This window comes from Pantherophis guttatus, chromosome 6 (assembly GCF_059756535.1).
Source record: "Pantherophis guttatus breed Tessera chromosome 6, ASM5975653v1, whole genome shotgun sequence".
Classification (NCBI taxonomy): Eukaryota; Metazoa; Chordata; class Lepidosauria; order Squamata; family Colubridae; genus Pantherophis; species Pantherophis guttatus.
In genome coordinates, this window is record NC_142068.1 from 33,542,248 (window position 1) to 33,564,583 (window position 22,336).

The window sequence follows — 22,336 nt, forward strand, 5'->3', positions numbered from 1 at the left end:
ATGGCATAAACCCAAATAAAATGTACTTGCTATTTTGCACTTATCAGATGGATTGTGCTTAAGGCCACACACAAACTGAACTAGCAAACCACTGATTGTTTATGTTACATAGAGTCTGTAACTGGACTCCCAATTGCAACAGTAATAAATATAATATAGCCACTCACTTAGATGTTTATCCTCACAAAATGAACTTAAAATATAAATATATTTCAGTTTCTGTCATTTCAGCCAGTATAGGTAAGAATAGAATAGAATAGAATAGAATAGAATAGAATAGAATAGAATAGAATAGAATAGAATTCAATTCTTTATTGGCCAAGTGTGATTGGAAACACAAGGAATTTGTCTTTGGTGCATATGCTCTCATGTACATAATCAAGGGACTAGATTCATACTCCTATAATTTAATAATTAAATTTCAGATTTAAAGCAATAATATTCAAGTGTCCATAACATATTATAGTTCTTTATTGGCAAAATCTGGACTTTTGAAATAATCCAAATATTTGTAGGATTGCATTTAGAAATTTCCTAGTTATGTGCCCGCCTTTTGTTCTTATGAAGCTGCTTCTAGAAATATTAATCTCCTCTTTAAAAAAAAAAAAAAGTCCCCATTTCTGGAATTTACCGAGATATGGCCAGCCAACAGCACAACGACGCCCACTAGTCCAGCAGATAACCTTCAGAAACATTCACGAAGTCATAACCTCCAGGAATTCATCCAGCTCTTTTATGAAGCTGGAACTCCTGTAGCCTAGAACTACCACAACAAGAAACTCAGGTTGTCAGTCTTTAAACCTTAAAGCAGATGTTCGTGGGGTATCAGGAAAAGACCCCTTTCCCAATGTCAGGAACAGGCCAGCCATCCGCAGGGTACCTGCACTTGCATTTCTCTCTTCCGCTTATCCACGCCCTGGAGCTAAATGGAGCCTATAAGTTCCTCCGGTCCAAGGACGTCCTTACATTTATGTTCCTCAGCGCCCTGAGAAAGTGAAAACCGCCCCACGGGCCCTTTGGGGTTCTCTCGGGGAAACCTGGCTCACGAACGGTGGCAGGCAGGCGCCGCTCCTCACAATTCCATTCACCGACTCTGGAGAGGGCGGAGCGCCCTCTCCCGCGTGCCCCCAAAGTGCCCGTGGGGCGGTTGCCCGAGTTACACGGGAGGCCGGGCAGGGGGGAGGAGGAGTCAAGAGCTTTCAGTTTAGGGCATGATGGGAAAGCGGAGCGAGCGACTGGAAAATCACCTGTGGCGCCGGGGGGAGGGGGGAGACCCGCATCGGGCGGGGTGGGGGGTGGACGAACCTCCGGGGAAGCGGGTCTGCGGCAGCCATGGTGAGTGGTGGGAAGCGCCTGGCGGGAGAGGGAGGAAGGAGAACCCGCGCGGGAGCTCCCAGGACAGAGGAGGGAATCTCACCTGTTGAAGTCAGGTGGAGCCGCAACCTTCCGAACGGAGCGGCGGGCGGGCAGGGCTCGCGGCTTACCTTTAACGTCCCGCAAACTCAGCAAGTTCCAGGGGCTGTTCCGTTCGAGTGGGCTCGCTGGGCTGGGATAGCGATCGATCCCATGGGAGGAATAAGACAAATTTTTTTAGGGAACTTGATTCGCCCATTGATCCCTCCGATTGCTTTTCATTGCCCTTCCTGTTCCTGCTTCTTTGTAGCGCGAAGGTTAATTCAATTCCCATTCTGGACGCTGCAGCAAAAATCAATAGAAGAGAAGGACGGGGCAAAAGTCGCTTATCTTTGAAAAGCCTCTCTTTGCCTGTTGCTTAATCAATATCAGGCTGGAAGGGGGAAAAAAAACAAAAGGAATCGTAGCCGACCTCGTTCAGTTTTAATTTCCTAAATTGACCACTGGCAGTATTTGCTAAGTAAATTTTAAGCTAACTCTCATTACATTACATTAGCTGGGTTGGCTGAGCAGCATCATTCATCACACAAAGCCAGAATTGGTGAGTTGGTGGGTTGGTTGGTAAATTGGTCGGTTGGTTGGAGATTATGAAAGTTATATAGCAAAGGAGAAGGACATCAAAAGTTTAGAAATACAGTAGGTTTGGGGAGGATCAACTCTACTTTGAGTCAGCAAATGATGATCAGGTATTTAGCTAAGCCATTCATCAACTCTAGCACAGGGAAGGGAAGATCATGAATGTAAAAAATATCTGTTCCAAGGTTTTAGACAAGGTTGTGTCTTAAAAAAAATCATTGTCTGTGGATCACTGTATTCTATGAACCCAACCAGTATACACTGTTTTGGTGTCATTCAAACTAAATTGATCTCCTCCTTTGAGAAAGTTGTTAGTGGAATAGATGATTGGTATGCTGCAGACATTCAAATCCCTAGTGCTGCGTAACGGGGTGAGCACCCGTTACTTGTCAGCTTCTGTCAACCTAGCAGTTCGAAAGCACATAAAAATGCAAGTAGAAAAAATAGGGACCAGCTTTGGTGGGAAGGTAACAGCGTTCCGTGCGCCTTTGGCGTTTAGTCATGCCGGCCACAGGACCACAGAGACATCTTCAGACAGTGCTGGCTCTTTGGCTTTGAAACAGAGATGAGCACCGCCCCCTAGAGTCAGGAACGACTAGCACATGTATGAGGGGAACCTTATGCTGCAGACATAATATGCCAAAACTTTCAAATACTCTGGCTCTCTTTCATAAAATGGTAAAATAAGAGCTAGATGTCACTATTGTTAAAAGATCTGCATTTGGCTGAATGACCATACTCTAAGAATGATTGTAATGGTTTCACTTAGTTGTGAGATTCCACAGAGCTCTGTCTTGTGCCTTGCTACATTTTTATCAGTGACTTGGATGAGGAAGCTAAATCAATGGTTAGGAGACCTAAAAGGTAGGACGGTTAATACTTAAGAGGAGAGAAGGAATTAAAAACAAAAAACCTAGACAATCTTTAATGAGTGTGATGAAGTAAATAAGATGGAGCTTAGTTGATAAATATAAACTTCTGCAACTGGATAGGCTAAAGTATAAGATGGGGAGACTTCACAGCAATTTATGTGAAAAGAATCTGATTCTTGTTGATCACAAATTTGATGTGTACCACTAGGGTGAATAGATGCTACAAAGGCAAAGGATACTTTAAGGTACATTTGCAGAACCTAATGTCCACATCATGGAAAGTAACTGTCCCAACTCTGCTCTTTCTTGATTAGATCCTATTGGAATACTTTGTACTGTTCTGGTTACAAATCAGTTTGGTCTAGTGGTTAAGGCACCAGGTTAAAAAGCAGGTTGTGAATTCAAGTCTCGCCGTAACCATGAAGGCCTGCTGGATGACCTGGGGGCAATCATTCTCTCTCACCCCATCTCACCCCACAGGGATGTTGTTGTGGGGGAAAACAGGAGGAGGAGGGTGTTTTTGATATGTTCACTGGCTTGTGTTTGGAAAAATAATAAATATGGAGTATAGATAAAAATAAAAAGAGCAATTATAAATTGGAGCAAATTTAGAAAAGGAGTATCACAATGGTGATTGATCTGAAAACCAAGCTATATAAAAAAAGTTTATAGATATGTTTAACATATAGAAGAGATACCCAAAGAAAAATATGGTAATCGTTTTCAGCTATATGAAGGACTGCCATTTGGAAGACAGCATGGGATTTATTTTCTATTGACCCAGTGGGCAGAACCAGAATCAATGATATAAGGAAGTATATTCAGACTACAAATGACTCGGCTTACAAGCTCTTGGTTAGTGGACTAGACTGTCACAGATTGTGTCAGTTTTTATTCACTGGAAATTTTTGAATATAGATTGTATGGTCATCTGTCATACAGGCTGTAATGGATTCTGCACTGAGTTTGGGGTTGAACTTGATGCTATCACCCACATGTGAAGTGGAGAATGTCAGTAAGCAATGGTTTGTGATACTTACAATGTCATTTTAATGTCAGCATTGACTCTACAAGGGGAAGCAGGAGTTTTGTTTCCAAGCAAATGAGGCTTGCCTTGACATAGTTATCCTGTTCATTCTATACCTTTGCTAGAGTTTTGTGTTCTGGGATTAATATATGAAGATGTCCAGAAATCTGTACTTCCTTAACTGATTTTATGTTGTTTGTTTGGTAATGTTAAGCAAAGGTTCATTTTGCTTCCCCAGAATGGACATAGGAAACTTGGTAAGACTAAGTATGGAAAGCAGTCAAGGAGAGAGAAGGGAAAAAAAGGGATGTTAAATATATGATGAGGTGACCAAGCGATTAGGATGGTTAACTACATTCTAAGTTCAACTCTGGTCAATGATCTCAATTCTTAGTCCAACTCTTGATTAAATTTAGTTCAACTCTTCAACTAAGTCTACTCAATTGGAAAGGGTTTGCCTCAAGGACAGGAAATGATGGATTTTGACCTTTGATTTGGATGTTGTAAATGTTTTTATTTGCATTGAGCTTGCTATATACAGTAGGGTTCACATACTTCATACAATTAAGAAGCCCAACTCTGTCTTTTTCTGAGATGTTCAGTGGTTGTGAAGAACAAACACAAGAGCCTAGGAAAAGACACAGCGGCTGTAAGCTGTTCCATGTACATCTCATTTCATATTTTGCTCTTCAAATTCCATTTTCTGCATAGCCTTAATAATTTTATTCTTTTTGGTCATTTTTGGGGGAAGAGGACAAAAAAAACGTATTTGAAAGTTTGAATGTACGTATTTGAAACATACGTACAGTATTTGAAACATATGTGAAAGCACACAACCATAAATGAGGAACAAAACATTACTCAGATTTAAAGCTTGGGAAGAAATGAATGGCACTTATACATTGTTCAAAAGACATCTGTCTTTTCGGTTTCGGTTCTTTCTAATGAACAGTGAAAGCTGTGAATAGGAACCACCCATACTAGATACAGTAAGAGGCCTGCCCAACCAGCTTGCTGATTATTTCAGTGTGGCAATTAAATCTGAAAAAAAGCAGTTCCACCCAAGCCAATTTTTCAATTCTAATTATATGTGTGAGAATGTGTTTTTAAGAAAGGGAACTGTTGATTTAGGATTTACTTAGATTTGCTTATTAATGTCACACATAGCATCTAGCACCTAGGCAAATATTTTCATCTATTAAGTGTTTTTCCTTCTAAACTAAGAACATAAGAGTTGTCTTGATGAATCAGATAAAACCCTGTAGACTAGCTTTTTGTTTTAATCAGGAACTGGCCAAGCTCTGCCTGAAAGTGTTTGCTTTCTCTCCCAATTGAAACACATAGCAATTGTCCCCAACCTGATCCCCTCCTGATATGATGGGCTACAACATGCTTTGGGGGATATTGGAAAGATTATGGCTGCAAGTTAACACTTCTGGAAAGGATCATTTCTTCAAAGTATGTTACAATTTGAAAGTAAAACATTTTTTAATACAGAATTTCAGGGGAAGGCTAGGAAAAAAATTTTTTTAAAAATTTACCACAGGCTATTAAGCATGTTATTTCTCCTTTTGCATATCACAGTCTGCCTTTTGATTATTAAAATAAATTTAAATTGACTAGATTTCAAAGTCCTTAACTCCAGGGAACAGATAATCTCTGTAGAAGGCTAACAGAATAAACAGCATGCCATATCTGTGGGTAAGGTGACACAGCATAATGCTAGCTGAATAAAACAGCAAAGATTGATGCTCCTAGATGTAATAATCCAGCAAAAGAAATCCCTATATTAGTGTCTTCAATTATTTGATCCCATTTATCATATAAAACAGTTGATTATCTGAATTCTCTCTTTCGTATCCATTAAGAGATTTTTATCCATCTATCAAAATATATGCTTGCAGAAAAGCTATTTTTTTCTTTTCCTAGGCATTAGTCTTACAGAAGTATAGTCTAGTTAGCCAGCAGTTAGCCAGTAGTGGCTAACCTTTTTGCTATCACGTGCGGGGGGGGTTGCACGTACATGTGACCACACCCATAATTCTATGTACACCACCCCTGCACATGCATGTGTGCCCCCCCAGGTCCCCCCGCTCCTGGCACGCGATGGCCCAGTAGGCCTGTTTTTCTCGCTCACCGGGCTCCAGAGCCTTTCTAGAAATCTGGGAAGGGCGAAAATGGACTCCCCCCCCGGACCTCCTCTGGAGGCCAAAAACGGCCCATTTGCCAACTTCTGGTAGGATTGGAAGACCTGTTTTTTGCTGTCCCCAGCCTCCAGGGCCTCCCTAGGAGTCTGGGGAGGGTGAAAATGGCCTGTTTGCTGGGACCGGAAGTTGGAAAACGGGCCGTTTTCGGCCTCTGGAGGACCTCCGGGGGGGGAGGCCGTTTTCGCCCTCCCCAGACTCCTAGAGAGGTTTTGGAACCAGGTGAGAGAGAACAACGGGCCTTCCCCATCACACCCCAAGGCTCTCCAGAGGCAGGAAACAGCCTGTTTCCCTATTTCTGGTGGGCCCAGAAGGCCTGAAAATCAGCTGGCCGGCACGCGCATGCGTGCCCAAGCTGAGCTCACGTGCCCACTGATATGGCTATGTGTGCCACCTGTGGCACGTGTGCTATAGGTTCACCATCATGGGTATAGTCCTTCCTCTTCTTTGATGCTGTGGCTGCTTTTGTTCCCAATCAAAGAGGCACTTTTCTTAAAAACTTTTAATACTTAATATTTTATTAGTGAACCTATCTTTTTAAGATGGATTATTTAATGAAAGAAGAGAATAGTTGTAGCTCAGGGTTAGATGGTGGGGTCCTTGGTGCTCTTTGAACTTGGTGGTTTTTTTGCAGGTGTTTCATTAGGTAAATCATCACTATGAGCAAGTCTGCAAGAAAACTACTAAACTCTATAAGCACCAAGGACTTCACATGGATTACTTAATTAGTCAAAAATAGGGGGAGAGCTGGCAACAAAGATCAACTAATTTTGATATGGATAATGCTTATCTGTGTATTAAGGAGGCACTGTTCTACTTGGCATCTTCTCAGATATAAAACATAGCATGATAGCTCTAGCAGCAAAAAAAATAAAAAATAAAAAAATATTGTTGAAGACACATTACAATTTCATTTACTTCTTATAGGGCTTCCCTTGATTATCCAAATGTAGTAGTCTGAATTTAAACAAGACAAACTTGCCTCTCCCATACTCTTCCCAATGGTCACTTACTTAAATCTGTGAACTGTTAGATACTCCTTTTAGAGGTTCAAGAGCTTCTAATGTTGACGTTCTTCTACTTAGTTTTCCATCTGTGTCTCCCTTTCTTCCTGCCAACTGCTCTTATTCTATCCCATCAAGGTGAAATTTTTGTCTCTGTTTCAGTTTTTTTTTTCCTTCGCTCATGCCTCTGTCAATTCTTTGTCACACATTTATGAATCAATAACTGCACCTTCTATGTGTAATTTGCTGTACCTTGCATACAATATACTTTTATCTTGTTTCCTGGTATTATAGCTTGATTTATTAACTAAACCTGCTTTGTACAAAGAAACACAATTTGAACTGGGGTCCTTTGAAGAGATTCCATTGTTTTCAGACTCAAAATTGAAAACAATTTTGAACTGAATCTGAACTCTTTGAAAGCCTTGTGAGTAATTCAGAAGGCTAGAGAAAGGTCAACGTAAAATCAAATACTCACATTCCTTCTTATTTTCCATACAGGGAAACTGAGTTACTGGTAGGACAATCTTCTGATCAGAAGAAAGAGTTTTCTAAGAGATCTCTAATTAGAATGGATAAAGAGAATGATGCTGAGTCATGTATTATGGGTTTTTTTTTCTTTCTCTGTTCCTTGTTATCTTCTTCTAATCTGCACAAGAACTCTTGTAGAGTTTGAAAGAAGCCAATCAAAGAAAGGGTTATTGTTTGTGACACATGTCCTGCTGATATACCCAGCTGAATTCTTTGTCTCTCAAAAATTGTGAAATATTCAGCATTTCTTACTAGGAAAAGTATTTTGAAGAAGGCATATCAACTCCATTCTGATTTGGTAATTCTTGGCAATCATGCCATTCTTGTCTGCCATGAATGCTTTTTCTTTCCCTTTTGTAAAAATAATAAGACAAGTAGGCACAATATTCTGTTTTATTTTAGAAAAAGCAGATTTTTTTTTTACCAAAACGAATTCTCTACAGTTTAACTTATCATAACTTAATATTCATCTTTGTGTGAATTATGGTTTCATTAAATTGGTGATTTTCTTTCTCATCCCCCCCCCCATTTAATTTTGAGGATAGGTTGCATTCTTGTTTTCAGTTGCATCTAACTCAAAAATCTTCATTATAATTCAAAATATTCGCTACAATTGACACTGAAAAGCAGAAGCTTGGCAAACTGGAATTTAAACAGCAAGGATGTTACAAACTTGTTTAAAACTGGATTGACATGAATACAGGCTCAGCCACCTTCATTACATCCTTTATATTCAAATGAAGGTTGGGTACATCAGCTGGATTTCGTAGATTAAATTTCACTGACAGCCACAAGGAGGGAAAATGAAATTTCATTTGTGTTTCCAACTCAATTGATAGTGCTTACCCCACAAATGAGCAATATAACATATGCCTGTGATGGCGAACCTATGGCACATGTGTCAGAAGTGGCATGCAGAGTCATCTCTCTGGGCACGTGAGCCATTGCCTGTTGGTCTTCCGGGTTCTGGCACACCGGCCAGCTGGTCTTCATGCATGTGGGAATGCCAGAAAATGGAAGAGCAGCCACCTGGAGAGCATGCATGCATTGGAAACTGAAAGATCTTCTTTCAGTCACCCGGCGTGCGCATGCACACCAGTCAGCTGGCCTTCGTGTGCACATGCCAGAAACTAGAAGACCAGGTGGCTAGTGCGCATGCGCGGGCCAGAAACCGGAAGCTGCCGCACTGGACAGCTGCTCTTCTGGTTTCCAGCATGCATGCACATGCTCCTGTCTCGGCACTCGGTGCTGAAAAGGTGCTGAAAAGGTTCGCCAACAGTGACATATGCTTTTTGTCATGTGGCCTTTTTCCAAACAAGGGACATCTCAACATTATGAGCTACCCTGTTTTCCCCAAAATAAGACATCCCCTGATAAAAGGCCCAATCGGGCTTTTGAGCGCATGGCAATAAGGCTAAGCGCTTAGTTCAAAAAAATATAAGACACAGTATTTTTATCAGAGCATAAAATAAATAGGACCTTATCTGTCGCAAAACAGAACAATTATACAAATATTTTTCTTCTTTTAAAAATGCTTAAAAGACCTATGAACTAGTAGTGACTGGAAGGGAAAAAACGAAATCTACTTTTTGTTATAATAAAACTATAACTATAGTAGCTGTAGTTTTTAGCTATTATAGCATCAATTGTGTCTTTTCTTTTACCTACGTATAGCATCAAAATGTTGTCAATAATTAATTCTCTTTCAATGCTGATAATGCAAATCTGTTGGCCAGAAACCTCATTGAGGTAAAAGGTAAAGGTTTCCTCACACATATGTGCTAGTTTTTCCCAATTCTAGGGGGCAGTGCTCATCTCTGTTTCAAAGCTGAAGAGCCAGCACTGCCCAAAGACAGCTCCGTGGTCTTGTGGCTGGCATGATTAAATGGCAAAGGCTTACCTTCCCACCAAAGGTCCCTATTTTTCTACTTGCATTTTTTACGTGCTTTCGAACTGCTAGGTTGACAGAAGTTGGGACAAGTAACAGGCGCTCACCCCATTACGCGGCACTAGGGATTCGAATGTCTGCAGCATACCAATCATCTATTACACTAACAACTTTCTCAAAGGAGAAGATCAATTTAATTTGAATGACATCAAAACAGTGTATACTGGTTAGCTCACCCCGTTACACGGCACTAGGGATTCGAAACACTGAACTGCCAACCTTTCGATCGACAAGCTCAGTGTCTTAGCCACTGAGCCACCACGCACCTCATTAAGATACAAAAGCCCAAATCAATTGATCAGAGGGTTACATTCTCTCTCTTGGTTATGTCATTGTCATAGAAAGACAGTGAGTGAAAGGCACAGTCTGTTCTCCTATTACATCTTTGAACTTTCATATTGGCCCTTCATATATACAAGCTGAACAAATACTGTAAAGTCTTGTTGAAATGGGAGAGCACTAAAATGACTCACTACTTAAACCAATAACACACCTTGTTTCAAAACCAGTAAACAGAGGCCCAGAATACAAGGCAAGGATAAAATTACTAAAGTTTCACTGGTTTATTGATAAAAACCTCATTTAGTTGTATTTTATGCTCACCTAGTAAATGCTAAATGAACCAAGATAGGAAGAATTGTTGTAAGACACTGATTAAATTCAGATGATACTTCCTCTATTGTTAACTCGCTTAATTGGCAGAGGGCAAGTATCATAGCAAGAGTTCGGGGGCAATGACAGATCAGTTCTTGAAATCATATTTGCGGATTCCAATTCTCCATTTTTTGTCAATTGTTCCTTGTGAAAGAAAAAGATCAGCATATGTGAAATATGAATATTATTGCTGCTGTTGTTAAATTATGTTTAAATTATTTTTAAAAATATAACTACCTTTTATTCTAAAATAATGGAGCAGTGTCCTAAATACAGACTTTAAAGTATCTAGAAATCTGAAGAATTAATATGTTCCAAATGACATATAAGCTTTCATATATACATCTTACAGATATGTGGATTTCAGTTCCTAGAATTCTTAGCAATTGTCATGCTAATTAATAAATCTGGGTGTTTCTATAATATGAAAAATAAATACATAAATAAAATATCAAGAGACAAAATCATCCACAGAAATAATGCTAGAAACAAAAATTAATCTAGCACCAGGGCAGATAAAGTTTTCTTCCCTTGTGACATTAAAATGTTTGAGAAGAGCCTCCCTAGTAGAATTGGGATATTTCTGGGTCTGATACAAAGAAAAGCATCCTTTGTGCTATCCACTTCATATTTTCAGGGTTAAAGCTACCATTTTGAATTAGCCTGAAAGCAAATAAGTGATCTCAGCATTGGTGAAATTTCACCTGGCTGAATCTGCTAACCATTTAATACCTAAATTCTGACTTGGTTGAAAGTCCCAGGTCATTTTCAGAACAGTATTCTGTAATAATAAAGTTGGGAATGTACTTAAGGAAGCACTAATAATGTCAGACATCCTATAACCCAAATCACATGTAGCTCAAGCCAGTCATAACTGGTGAAAGGCACTTCTGGCCACTAACAAACAAACTCGATCAAGCACTACCCTTAATCAGCTCTTGCTGTTTCATAGGACTGATGTCTGGTAATGTTTCAATTTCAATATCTGGGAATTAGGACTCAATAGTTTATCCGATTGAGATTCATCATCAATTTATAGATCCAAATTATTACTGAATTCAATAATGATATCTTCATCTTTTCAGCTTCACCTATGTCGAGGGACAAGAAAAATTAGAATTCAAGTAATCCGCATATTGGGAAAATCAATACATATCTACCCTAATTAATTCTTTGGTTCCATGATTCAAGGACTGCCTCTAATTTTGTCATTTTTCACTGTAGTTGCATCCACCTTAAATAATCATTGGTAATCCAACATTTCTACTCTATAAAGGTTGGGTTCTATATAAAATACATAGAACATAGTGGCAAGGTGCTGAACTTGGAGTCGCAAGAACTGTTTTCATAGTGTTGTGAAAGATATTGGGTGACCTTAAGCCCAGCCACTGAATAAAAAATGTGTTATAATTATAAGCTTACAATTGGGCAATCTGCTTATATGGTTACCATCTAGTTGGAAACGGGGATTAAAATGGGAATTCAAATAGATTGGAAGAAAGATTCACATTACAATATTATAATGGCAAGCATCATTTTAAAAAACAGATTTAATGGAAGGTGTTCTAATATTAATGATAGAAATAGCATTCTCCATCTCGTGAATAATGAACTGATGTTCAGACCCTCTTGAATCCCCAAACTTGTTGTTTTTAATAGTTTACCTAGGTGATGAATGATAGTCTTACTGATTTTAAAATACTGAGTTTGCAAAGTTGGCAAAGGGTCATTGGAACTAGAAAAATGTATTAACAGTCACTAGTTTTACATTGCAGCGTTTGTGTATTTTTCAGTGGGGTTATTTGATATGACTCCATTGTCATGGCAGAATTCAAAGTGGAAATAACCAAATGTAACTGAGCAAACACAAATCTTGGTACTACGTCACACCTTTGTTTTATTCAAATGCTGAAGACAGCTAGTTGGGTTTGGTTAAAGTTCACAGAAACTAAATTAGTTTATAATTCAAACATAGGTAAAATGTATTTTGTACTTGCTTTAGCTCTGATATTTTGTATATATTTTTGTTTAATTTGATTGTTGATGCTTTACCATTTCAACATAGTTGCACATTGATGTTATGATAATACACACTCCAGTACTGTGTTGTGCTGTGCTGTCATTCCTTCCATCGCTTTTCTTTGGCAGCTCAGTTCTTTTTTCAGTAAAAACTAAAGAAAGCATTATTAGTGAAAGGACTGACCATCTCAGATAGAAATTGTAGATGTTGAAGATGTAGATATTTGAAGACTATCAGGCCAGGGAAAAGAGGGTAAGTAGCAAAATGTATCCCCCCCCTTTTTTTTTACACTTTTGATTAGTAACAGGCAAAATTCTCTGTGGGATATATCTGCCCTGGTAACAAGCTGACTTTAGAAGAAAAGAAAAATTTGTGGCACTTTCTACACTTGTGTCCCTATAATCAACTTGTTTTCTTTATTCTAGATACATTTTATCTTGCTGTTCAGCCGACAAGGGAAATTAAGACTTCAGAAATGGTTTATTACACTTCCTGAAAAGGAAAAGAAAAAAGTCACCCGAGAAATTGTGCAGATTATTCTGGCTCGAAATCAAAAAATGAGCAGCTTTGTTGACTGGAAAGATCTCAAGCTTGTTTACAAAAGGTGTGGGAAGTTTTATAAATCAACTTTTTATATACAGCAGATCTTTCCATGTGTGATAAAAAAGGGAAGAGGAATACATGCTCTGTAAGTCAATGCTAGAGTGCTGATAAATAGCAATTCACTAGACTGGAGAACGACCACATGCGTTCAGTTTCATCTTCTTTAAAAATTTATTGTTTTTTGCGGAAAGAGAAAATTTATAGGAATTGTATCACTATACTGAAGAAAAATCGACATTCAGCGGCTCCTGATAGCTGAAGGAAGGGCTGGGTAACATTTTCAAGTCAGTGACAACACCCAAACAACCTAGTCCAGTGTTTCTCAACATCAACATGTTTAAGATGCATGGACTTCAACTCTGGTTGAAGAGCTGGCTGGGGAATTCTGGGAGTTGAAATTGCTGAGGCTGAAAAACACTGACCTGGCCAGCAGACAATTTTTTTTAACCTTAACCCTTGCTGATATGATAAAAAATATTAGCTTTCACAATCATTTGAGGACTATCAATTTTTCTGCTAAGCTTGTGCGATAAAATCTCAGGGTGATCTGGAGCTGCCCATGGAATACTCAAGAGCAAAGTCGGGGCTAATTAGGAAGACATTTAGACTTAGAATAACTTTATTGTCAGTTTGAATGTACACTAATGGGCATACATTAAGATGAAATTTCATTGCACACAGCTCTCAAAGGGTCTCCACCTCCAATATACTCTACATAAACGTGACAAAATAAATAAATAAATACAAAATTATGCATATACCCACATATATTATAGGACATGAAGAAACATAGATTGTTCTAACTTGCCTTAGCAGTCCATTTACTAAAGGTCACAAAACAGCATGTAAATTTTCATCATGACCTTGAAAGAGCTGAATAAAAGTATACTGGAATATGAATGTGGGATTTTTAAAAAGAGACAATTGCCCTTTCTTTTAATGAAGTAAATTGTTTACCTAAAAACAATTTACCTCTACCAAGATGCAAATATTTAAAATATTATTTTGGACTAATATTCATAAAGTATTAAGATATATTGAGGTATGTTAAGAAGTAAAAAATAGGTTGGCATACCACAGATCTTAGAGAAATAGGGTGAGATTTTATGACAGATTATTGTGCTGAATTTTAAACTTACTTCATGTCTACATAACTGATATGGTACCTCTTGTTTTCATAATCACTGATAAACACTTTTCAGGGTGCTTTTAAGACAAATTATTTTATGATATACTGAGCAAGTTAAATTGAAGAAAGAACAAAACTGATATTTAATATATACTAATGGTCATGTTTATTTCTCCTCATTTTATAATTTAGGTATGCTAGTTTGTATTTCTGTTGTGCAGTAGAAGAAGAAGACAATGAACTCCTGACCCTAGAAGTTGTCCATCGTTATGTAGAGCTATTGGACAGATATTTTGGCAATGTAAGCTTAATTCTTTATTATTATTCCATAAATAACTTTCTTTGGATCTATTCTGATAACAAGTTTAACATGATTGTACAAAATGGAAGTTTTTGATAGCATATTATACAGCCAATAGTTAGTTTTTACAGCATTATGGAAGACAATGTAACCAAAGCTTCAAAAGAACATCACTTCTTATCAACCTGCCTGTGTATCTGGAAGTATATTGTATCCTATCTTTTTTTTCTTGCACTTCAGTTCTTTTTTTTTAAAGTTTTTTATTTTTTAAGACAAACAAACATTTAATACATCAATCATCCCTCCCCTGTGACATCTCGGTGTTAACTTCTTCAATTCTTTTTATTCTTCTTGTTCCAACAGTTTCTTCTATCTTAATCATCATCCAAACCACTATAAAAGTTCAGTCCTATAACCATATTCTTGCCATTCAAATTTTTACACATAGTTATAAAATTAATCATTTATATATCTTGTCCAACCAACAATAGAAATAATTCCATATTCTAAAGTATTCTGATTCTTCCCTATCTTTGATCAACAAAGTTAATCGGTTCATTTCTGCCTATGTATCTGGAAGTATATTTATCCTATCTTTTTTTCTTGCACTTCAGTTCTTAATGTAATGTTCATCTCTATAAACATTCAATGTAGAATAGAGAGAATATCAGAATACTGAAGGGCTAACTCTTTTAAAGCTCTCCTTTCCCCTCCAGAAATTAATTTCTGTATACACTTCCAATTCATGCTAAAACAAATACATTGCATAATGTGTTTTCTTTTCATTTGGTTTATTATGCCAGCATATTACAGCTCCCATGAATGAATTTGAAGAAAGGTCAGCTTGTTTATAAAAAGACATAATAATATATGAAGAATATATAAGAATATAAGAAATAATAGCCAGTGCATATCCTTTAGATGGCTTTTTATAAAACCCAACTGTAGGATTTTATTTCTAGAAAAGTGTGAAAAGGATTGCAGTCTCTCAACAGTTAGGGATATAAAATGATCTTGAAATGTCACATAGTCCTTAATTATTTCAACTTGAAACCACCAGAATACATTTAATTTTATATACCCTTTGTTCCCTGGGTGTCCTAGAAGTGTATTTATTCACAAAACAGGGTTTTGATGGGTCTGAGTATATATTAACATATTCAGAAGCAGGATACTGACTCTAAATATTTATTTCTCTAATCCTTAACAGGTATGTGAATTGGATATTATTTTCAATTTTGAGAAAGCATATTTTATACTTGATGAATTTCTAATGGGCGGGGAAGTTCAAGAGACATCCAAAAAATCTGCGGTGAAAGCCATAGAAGATGGTGATATGTTACAAGAGGTAAGGCAGAAGAGAGAAAAAAACAAATCCCTCCCTTTCCTTTTCTTTAAAAAAAAATATTATTTTTCCTACTTATTGTTTAGGCCAGTGTTTCTCAACATGAACAACTTTAGGATGGGTAGCCTTCAGCTCCCAAAATTCTGTCTGGCTGGGGTATTCTGGGTGTTGAAGTCTACTCCTCTTAAAGTTGTGCAGGTTGAGAAACACTGATTTAGGCCATCAATCATACTCTAACAAGATGAAGAATATAAAAAAAAAATAGAACGCAGGGTTTTTTTTTAATTTATGAGACAAATAACAGATAATATCAAAGTCAGAATACTATATAAAAAGTTCAACTCCTAGTCACTTCATGATGTTCTTATAGTTTTCTTGTTCAAAATTCAGAAATGTTTTGTCATTGCCTTCAAGGATATTTTTTGATTTCCCATTCCACTTCATAAATGGATATTTCCTATTTAAGTTCTTACTAGCTTTTTAGTTTAGGGAAGGGGTCCCCAAACTTGGCAGCTTTACGACTTGTGGACTTCAACTCCCTGAACTCCCAGCATAGCTGGCTGAAAAATTCTGGGAGTTGAAATTTATGTTGAAGTTCAACTTGAAATTAACTGAACATGCAAATAATATTGGAGACTGTAATTCTAAAGTTAGAACCATAAGGAGGAAAATGTAGTTGAATTGTATGCCCAGGAAATCAAATAAAGCAGGAGAATGATGTAACAATTTCTGCCAATCCAGTTATTTATCACTAATACATTCTTCAATTTTACCAACTTATGTTAACATATAGGATGTACCAAAATACAGACCTCATAAACAATTTATTGTGTACATTACATTAAATATTTGAATTGGTTTCCATTTTCTTCTAACCATTTCCTTACTCTTTATGGATGATTAGTAAACATTCCTTAGTAACATTTTCTCTGAAAAATAATATTGTGATTGACTTATGCAACTTGACTTTTGGTACACTATGGTCATTATCAATGAAATTGATAATTCACTTTATTATATTATACCAGTTTATTGTTTGTATAAGGATGTAGAAAAGCTTATTTATATAAAAATGATATGGCCAGGGTCTGACTGTAGAACTGTGGTGGAATGTGGTCCAGATTCCTAATTCCTAGTTGTTCAACTAAAGTTGAACAAGAAAGCCAACTAGCTTCTCTGGTATGATCTTGAACATGTACCCACTATTTTCAAGGAGAACATCAGAATTCATTTGAAGTTCTGTACTTCACAGATCTAGGTGAACAATGGAGTGAATGAAAGATATTGTTAAAGATAAATAGGAAAACATACTATCAAAGATCAGAAAAAAGCACACTGGATGTCAGAATGAAGGTGGAGATTGCAAAGAAAAGAAAAGAAACCAAAGACAAGGAAGCCAAAGATCTCAAGGAAGAACTCAACACAACATTTCTAAGACATATTAGAAGGAACAATAAGCACTATTACAACAGTAAAGATGAAACAAAAAAAAAACAAAAAACCATGGAAAAATAAGAATAGTATTTCAAAAGTTTTCTTAACTCAGAAGGAGGTTTCAGCCTTGAATTGGCATGCTTAAAATGCCAATGGATGGAGAGAATTAATTCAAAGTATAGCGTTCAGACTTTCAGTATTCTGAAAGTCTGTACACTATATGTGTCAACTTCCACAAGATATCCTATATATTTATAAAAACCACTAATACTGGAAGTTAGATCAGTTATTTATTATCAAGTTTGAAAGCTATAGGAGTTGATGAAATATCTATTGAAATATGGCAAGCAACAGAAGAATCTATCAAATTTCTGACCAAAGGCCAGCTAATCAGGAGAAAGACCTGGTGGCCAGCGGCTTAGAAGAAGTGATTGCATATCAATACCAAACAGAAAAGGCTTAACAGAATGAGCAAGTATTCACACAATATACTTAATTATACCTGCTAGAAAAATAATGCTTAGGATCACCCAAAACAGATGACAGCCCTATATGGCAGCAGAAATGCCAGATATTTGACTGGCTTTAGAAAATCCCAAGGATTAAGAGAATTATTGCTGATGCCAGCTAGATAATCAAGAAAGTCAAATAATAATAATAATAATAAAAGTTCTACAAGTGCTTCATTGATTATAGAAATGCCTTCTTTTGTGTCAATCTTGTTATGGAATGTACAAAACACACACACACACACACACACAATTCTGTAAGATATCAAACATTAAAATGCATAGCCTACTCATCTAGTGTTTTCAAATACTTGCTTTCATGGCCAGAATTAAGTAAAAAGGGATTTAAAAAAGGCAGGACTATTTTTCCAATCTGTCCAACATGATCATTATAATTACTATCAGCTGTATAAATTAATACTTGGATACCCTACTTATTCCTAATAGCATGTACCTAATGATGTTATGGAAAAACAAGGTATCATTTGTGAAACAATCTTAAATCTCATTTGTTCAGCAACTGAGCTGAATACGTAACATAGTAAAATTAGTCTCGATGGGACATAAGCACATCATTGAGGCTGATTTGTGCACAAGTAATGCTAGGATTTAAAAAAAGTATGGGAATGATTTTATCGTGCTAAATACTTCCATAGAAGCATCTAAAACGAACCCAAATCAAACATTTTGTTGATTAAATACGTTGATAATCCATTTTTAATCCAGAGACAAGATTGAGATTCTCAGTGTTTAAAGAAAAGCTTAAGTTGCTAGGCTGCATAGAAATATAGAAAACTGACAGCAGTAAAAGACCTAATGGATTCATCAAGTCTGCCCTTTGAGTGTTTTTTTGTTTTGTGTTTAATTTATTCATTATTTTTAATTATTTTTTAATTTTTGCCAGATGATGGACATGTATTTATCTCAAGCATGATTGTAGGTTGTTGAAGGAAAACACTAGAATTATTTGATTGAAAGATTATTAACAAAATGTTTCATGTTCATAAGATTCATGATTTCAAAACTACTTATTTCATTTTTGTACTGAAAATAAATAATTTTAACATTCAGAATTAGCCGACGCTGGAAGATTAAGCTAGCCATTAATAATGTGATTTTTCTTTAGTTTAGCAAATTAGTTTCAGTTATCTGGTTTTGAATGGGTTGATTGTTCTTACATTATGAATTCTATGTGTAACTTCTGATAACTAATTTTTTTCTTGATTGTTCTTTGTTGCAGACAATGGAAGAATATATGAGCAAGCCTGCCTTTTAAATCAAAACTACAGAACCAGCTAAAGGGACCATGTAACATGGCATAACATCTCAAGTGCCAGATTTTGTTTAAAATACACATTGCCCAAGTTCTAAAAGTGATATGTTATCTATGCAACTGTCAAGATGAAGGTCAGCCACAGTGCTGTCAGTATAGCAGCACATGTATATTATACTTTATATGAATTTATTTTAATTTAATCTTTCTTGGCTGTCTAGATTGAAAGTTTTATGGCAACTCTTACTATCAACTTTTTACTTCTAAGAAATTGATACTAGAATCTTTGAAGGATATATTTATGACTCTGGACCAGTTTCTGATCAATTCAATATAATTTTGTAAAAACAAAAATTGTTTTGTGATTATTTCTTCTATATTAATAATAATACTTTTACAAAACATATGGTGTTGATAGATTTAATTTTTAACTTGTTTTGACAGCAAGTGTCCTGGACTGTAGATAATTTAATACATTATAGTCCTTTGTGTTGACGGTAAATCAATTTTTTACAAGATTGAATACAAATTTTTGCCAAGCATTCCTTAATCAGCATTTCTGCAAGCTGAAAGAGAGCAATTATATCCCAATTTAGATAATTTTTATCCTGGCTTTGAGCTTCTTCAGTGAAGCAATAAATTGAAATGGCTGAATTTTATCCTTACAGCTGTAGACCTACAAACATATAAATGCAGTTGCACAATGGCTAGAGGCTTCCTTGAGTTATTAGTTAATTTACTGCATCAGGGCCTTTAATAGATTTGGGAAGTATGGGGATTTCATTTTAGAGAACCCATTTTTCTAAGGTTTCCCATGGTAAAAAGTTGTCATGGAATATAACTACCAGGCAGATTGAAATCCCTTAAATACTGTAATCTAATTAGCTGGAGTGTACCAAGTACTATAGTCTGAGAAAATGGGTGCCATATAAATTTAACAAAACAAACAAAGAAAGAAACATTTTCCAAGAACATCTCCCTTTAATCCTGGACAATGAAGAGTGAAAAGCAACGTCTCTCAGGTTATCATCAGATTCTGATGGTGAAAGTCTAGAAAATACAAAACTGAAGAAAATGTTATAAAATTCTTGAGCATATGAGGAGCACTTCTGTAGACATGCAGTCATGCACATGATGTAAGAACTGTTTACTAAAATTCATTTTCAAAGGTCACAGTCCTCTAATTATGAGAAATAACTTGTTTGAGAAAAGAAAAACATAGGAGACTGAACTGATGCAAAAAAAATATGTTAAACGATAGATCCCTACCAATGCCATTAACAACATCTGATCTGAGAAAGAGAGAGAGGGAGGGAGGGAGGGGAGAGAGGGGAGAGGGAGGGAGGGGGAGAGAAGGAGGGAGGGAAGAAGAGGAAAAGAGAGGGAGGGAGGGGGAGAGAGGGAGAGGAGGGAGGAAGGAAGAGAGGGAGAGAGAGAGGGAGAGAGAGAGAGAGAGAGAGAGAGAGAGAGAACAGGATGTTCTGCATTTGTGTTTTGTCCTTCAATTGATTTTTTTGGAGAGGACAGATGAAAATTAATCAGTAACAAAAAAGAATAACTATTCATCTACTCCTGGGATGAGAACGCACTGATTCCACATATTTTTCACATTGATGCTATTAGCTAAGAAAAATGCCTCAAGAGGCACATAAAACTCTCTGTTTTAGGATTCAGTCCATTTAGACTGTGTGCTCTGAGGCAAAATGCCTTTCAAAAGGTGTCCTGGTGTATGTATTGTGCGTGTATGTGTGTCTCTGTGCGCGCGCATGTAACAAGAAATACCCCCTTCCCCACAACACACAAATTTTTATAACAATGAACGTTGGTACTTATTTTTCTTAAAATGGAAACAAACTGAAAGAAAACATATAGATTGAAGTGTTGACTGAACACTTATAGGACTCATCAGAAGAGGAAACAGGAAGTCATCTATTATCCTTTCAACCATACATTTATTGGCCTTCACTGGGTTTTTTCACTCTTCCCATCATTGCCTTCTCAAGTCCTTTTCTGCTGAAACCTTCCATATGCCTAAGAATATGTTAGTGGGATGTAGTTCCTGCATTACTGACAATTTGTCTCTTGAAAAATTATTCATAAGACACAACTTTAATCACATTTTGTACATTTTCTATTGGGTTCACATGTATACATGTATGTGTCATGCCAAGAATATCAGATATATACAGTATTTGATCATATCTTTTCTTTAAAATCCTGCTGTATCAATTTTAGCTATATCTTGTCCATGATTCTGTTTTCATAACAGGTAACCAGATGACTATGAAAAAATCACAAGCAGAATATGGCAGTGACTCTTTTTTCTTAGTTGGGTTTCTCAGCAGTTATTCTTCAAGAAATACCTGTTAACAATAGAGGTAAAACATGACCACTTGAAGTAATGTCACTGATAGTTTGCTCCATGAATTTGGATAACTCCCTTTTACAGCCAGATAATTTGACATCCTGTTGTAACAAAGTCAGAATTTAACAAAAGTCAGAATTTTTACTCAGTATTTTATGAAGTACTTTTTTGGCGTCAATGTCATTCAATTTAATTAGCTCAATATGAGTTTTCCCTTTTCTTTTCTTTTCTTTCTTTCCTTCCTTCCTTCCTTCCTTCCTTCCTTCCTTCCTTCCTTCCTTCCGTCTTTCTTTCTTTCTTTCTTTCTTTCTTTCTTTCTTTCTTTCTTTCATCTATCTATCTATCTATCTATCTATCTATCTATCTATCTATCTATCTATCATCCATTTATCTATCTCCATAGTATCAGATTAGTATTGAAGGCATTCAAGTTCAAATTTCCATTCAATCATGATCCGTTTCACAGAATTGTCAAGAGGATAAAAATACTATGAAACACAATGTATATTATTTGATTTGCTAGGTCAAGAATTGACAAGTGGCTTTATGCGGTGCTAAAACTAATTTACAAAGTCCTTTATAAGTAATTGTTCAAAGTTCTACAAGGATAGTCTGCCTCTTTCCTCACAATCTTCTTTGTGGAGAGAAAAGATTGGCAACCATCAAAAAAAAGGCAAACGGTTTTTAGAAGAAGACAAAATAGGATTCCAGATCCACTAATGGAAGATAAATAAGTGACATTGAAAGGGATTGAAAATGCCTTTCACAGAAGCCTGGGTCACACCTTAAGCCAATAGGGAACAACCTGAGACTCCAGAGCCCTGTTATCACTTTTTGAAGTGCCTTCTCATCCCAAATGTCAAAAATCTGCCTGTTATTTCCTGACATTTTGAGATGAGAAATACAGTGTAGCATAAGCTTTTAAATAGCACAATTTTGTTTTAAAGAGTGAAGAAACATTGCATCAAAATTTCTGCAAAAGCCATTGAGAAGGAATTGCCTCTTTCCATTCTGCATCCTCATTCCACCCAGTATGATCCTGATCCTTTCCAAAATTATGGAATATGGGTATTGTCATCAATTATACATCAATGGCTTAATGGATTTTATTTGGCAATGTCATGTTAT

General features: G+C 36.6%; 1 protein-coding gene across 2 annotated transcripts; it reads left to right on the plus strand.

Moving 5' to 3' along the window:
- Positions 1-1,207: 1,207 nt before the first annotated feature.
- On the plus strand, positions 1,208-19,246 carry AP1S3 (adaptor related protein complex 1 subunit sigma 3). Of its 2 annotated transcripts, none has more exons than XM_034439408.2 (5): positions 1,208-1,335; positions 12,675-12,853; positions 14,174-14,282; positions 15,493-15,630; positions 18,811-19,246. In XM_034439408.2, the coding sequence occupies exons 1-5, from the start codon at positions 1,333-1,335 to the stop codon at positions 18,844-18,846; spliced, it is 465 nt and encodes a 154-aa protein (XP_034295299.1). In that variant the 5' UTR covers positions 1,208-1,332; the 3' UTR covers positions 18,847-19,246. The 2 variants fall into 2 exon arrangements, with proteins under 2 accessions (XP_034295299.1, XP_087728797.1); XM_087872671.1 differs by lacking the exon at positions 1,208-1,335 and adding an exon at positions 1,338-1,954.
- Positions 19,247-22,336: the final 3,090 nt, after the last annotated feature.

Excerpts from the sequence above, each read along its gene's own strand:
- AP1S3 (XM_034439408.2), top strand. Across the intron at positions 12,854-14,173 it reads CTCAAGCTTGTTTACAAAAG|GTATGCTAGTTTGTATTTCT; the intron begins GTGTGGGAAGTT and ends TTTATAATTTAG. Across the intron at positions 15,631-18,810 it reads ATGGTGATATGTTACAAGAG|ACAATGGAAGAATATATGAG; the intron begins GTAAGGCAGAAG and ends TCTTTGTTGCAG.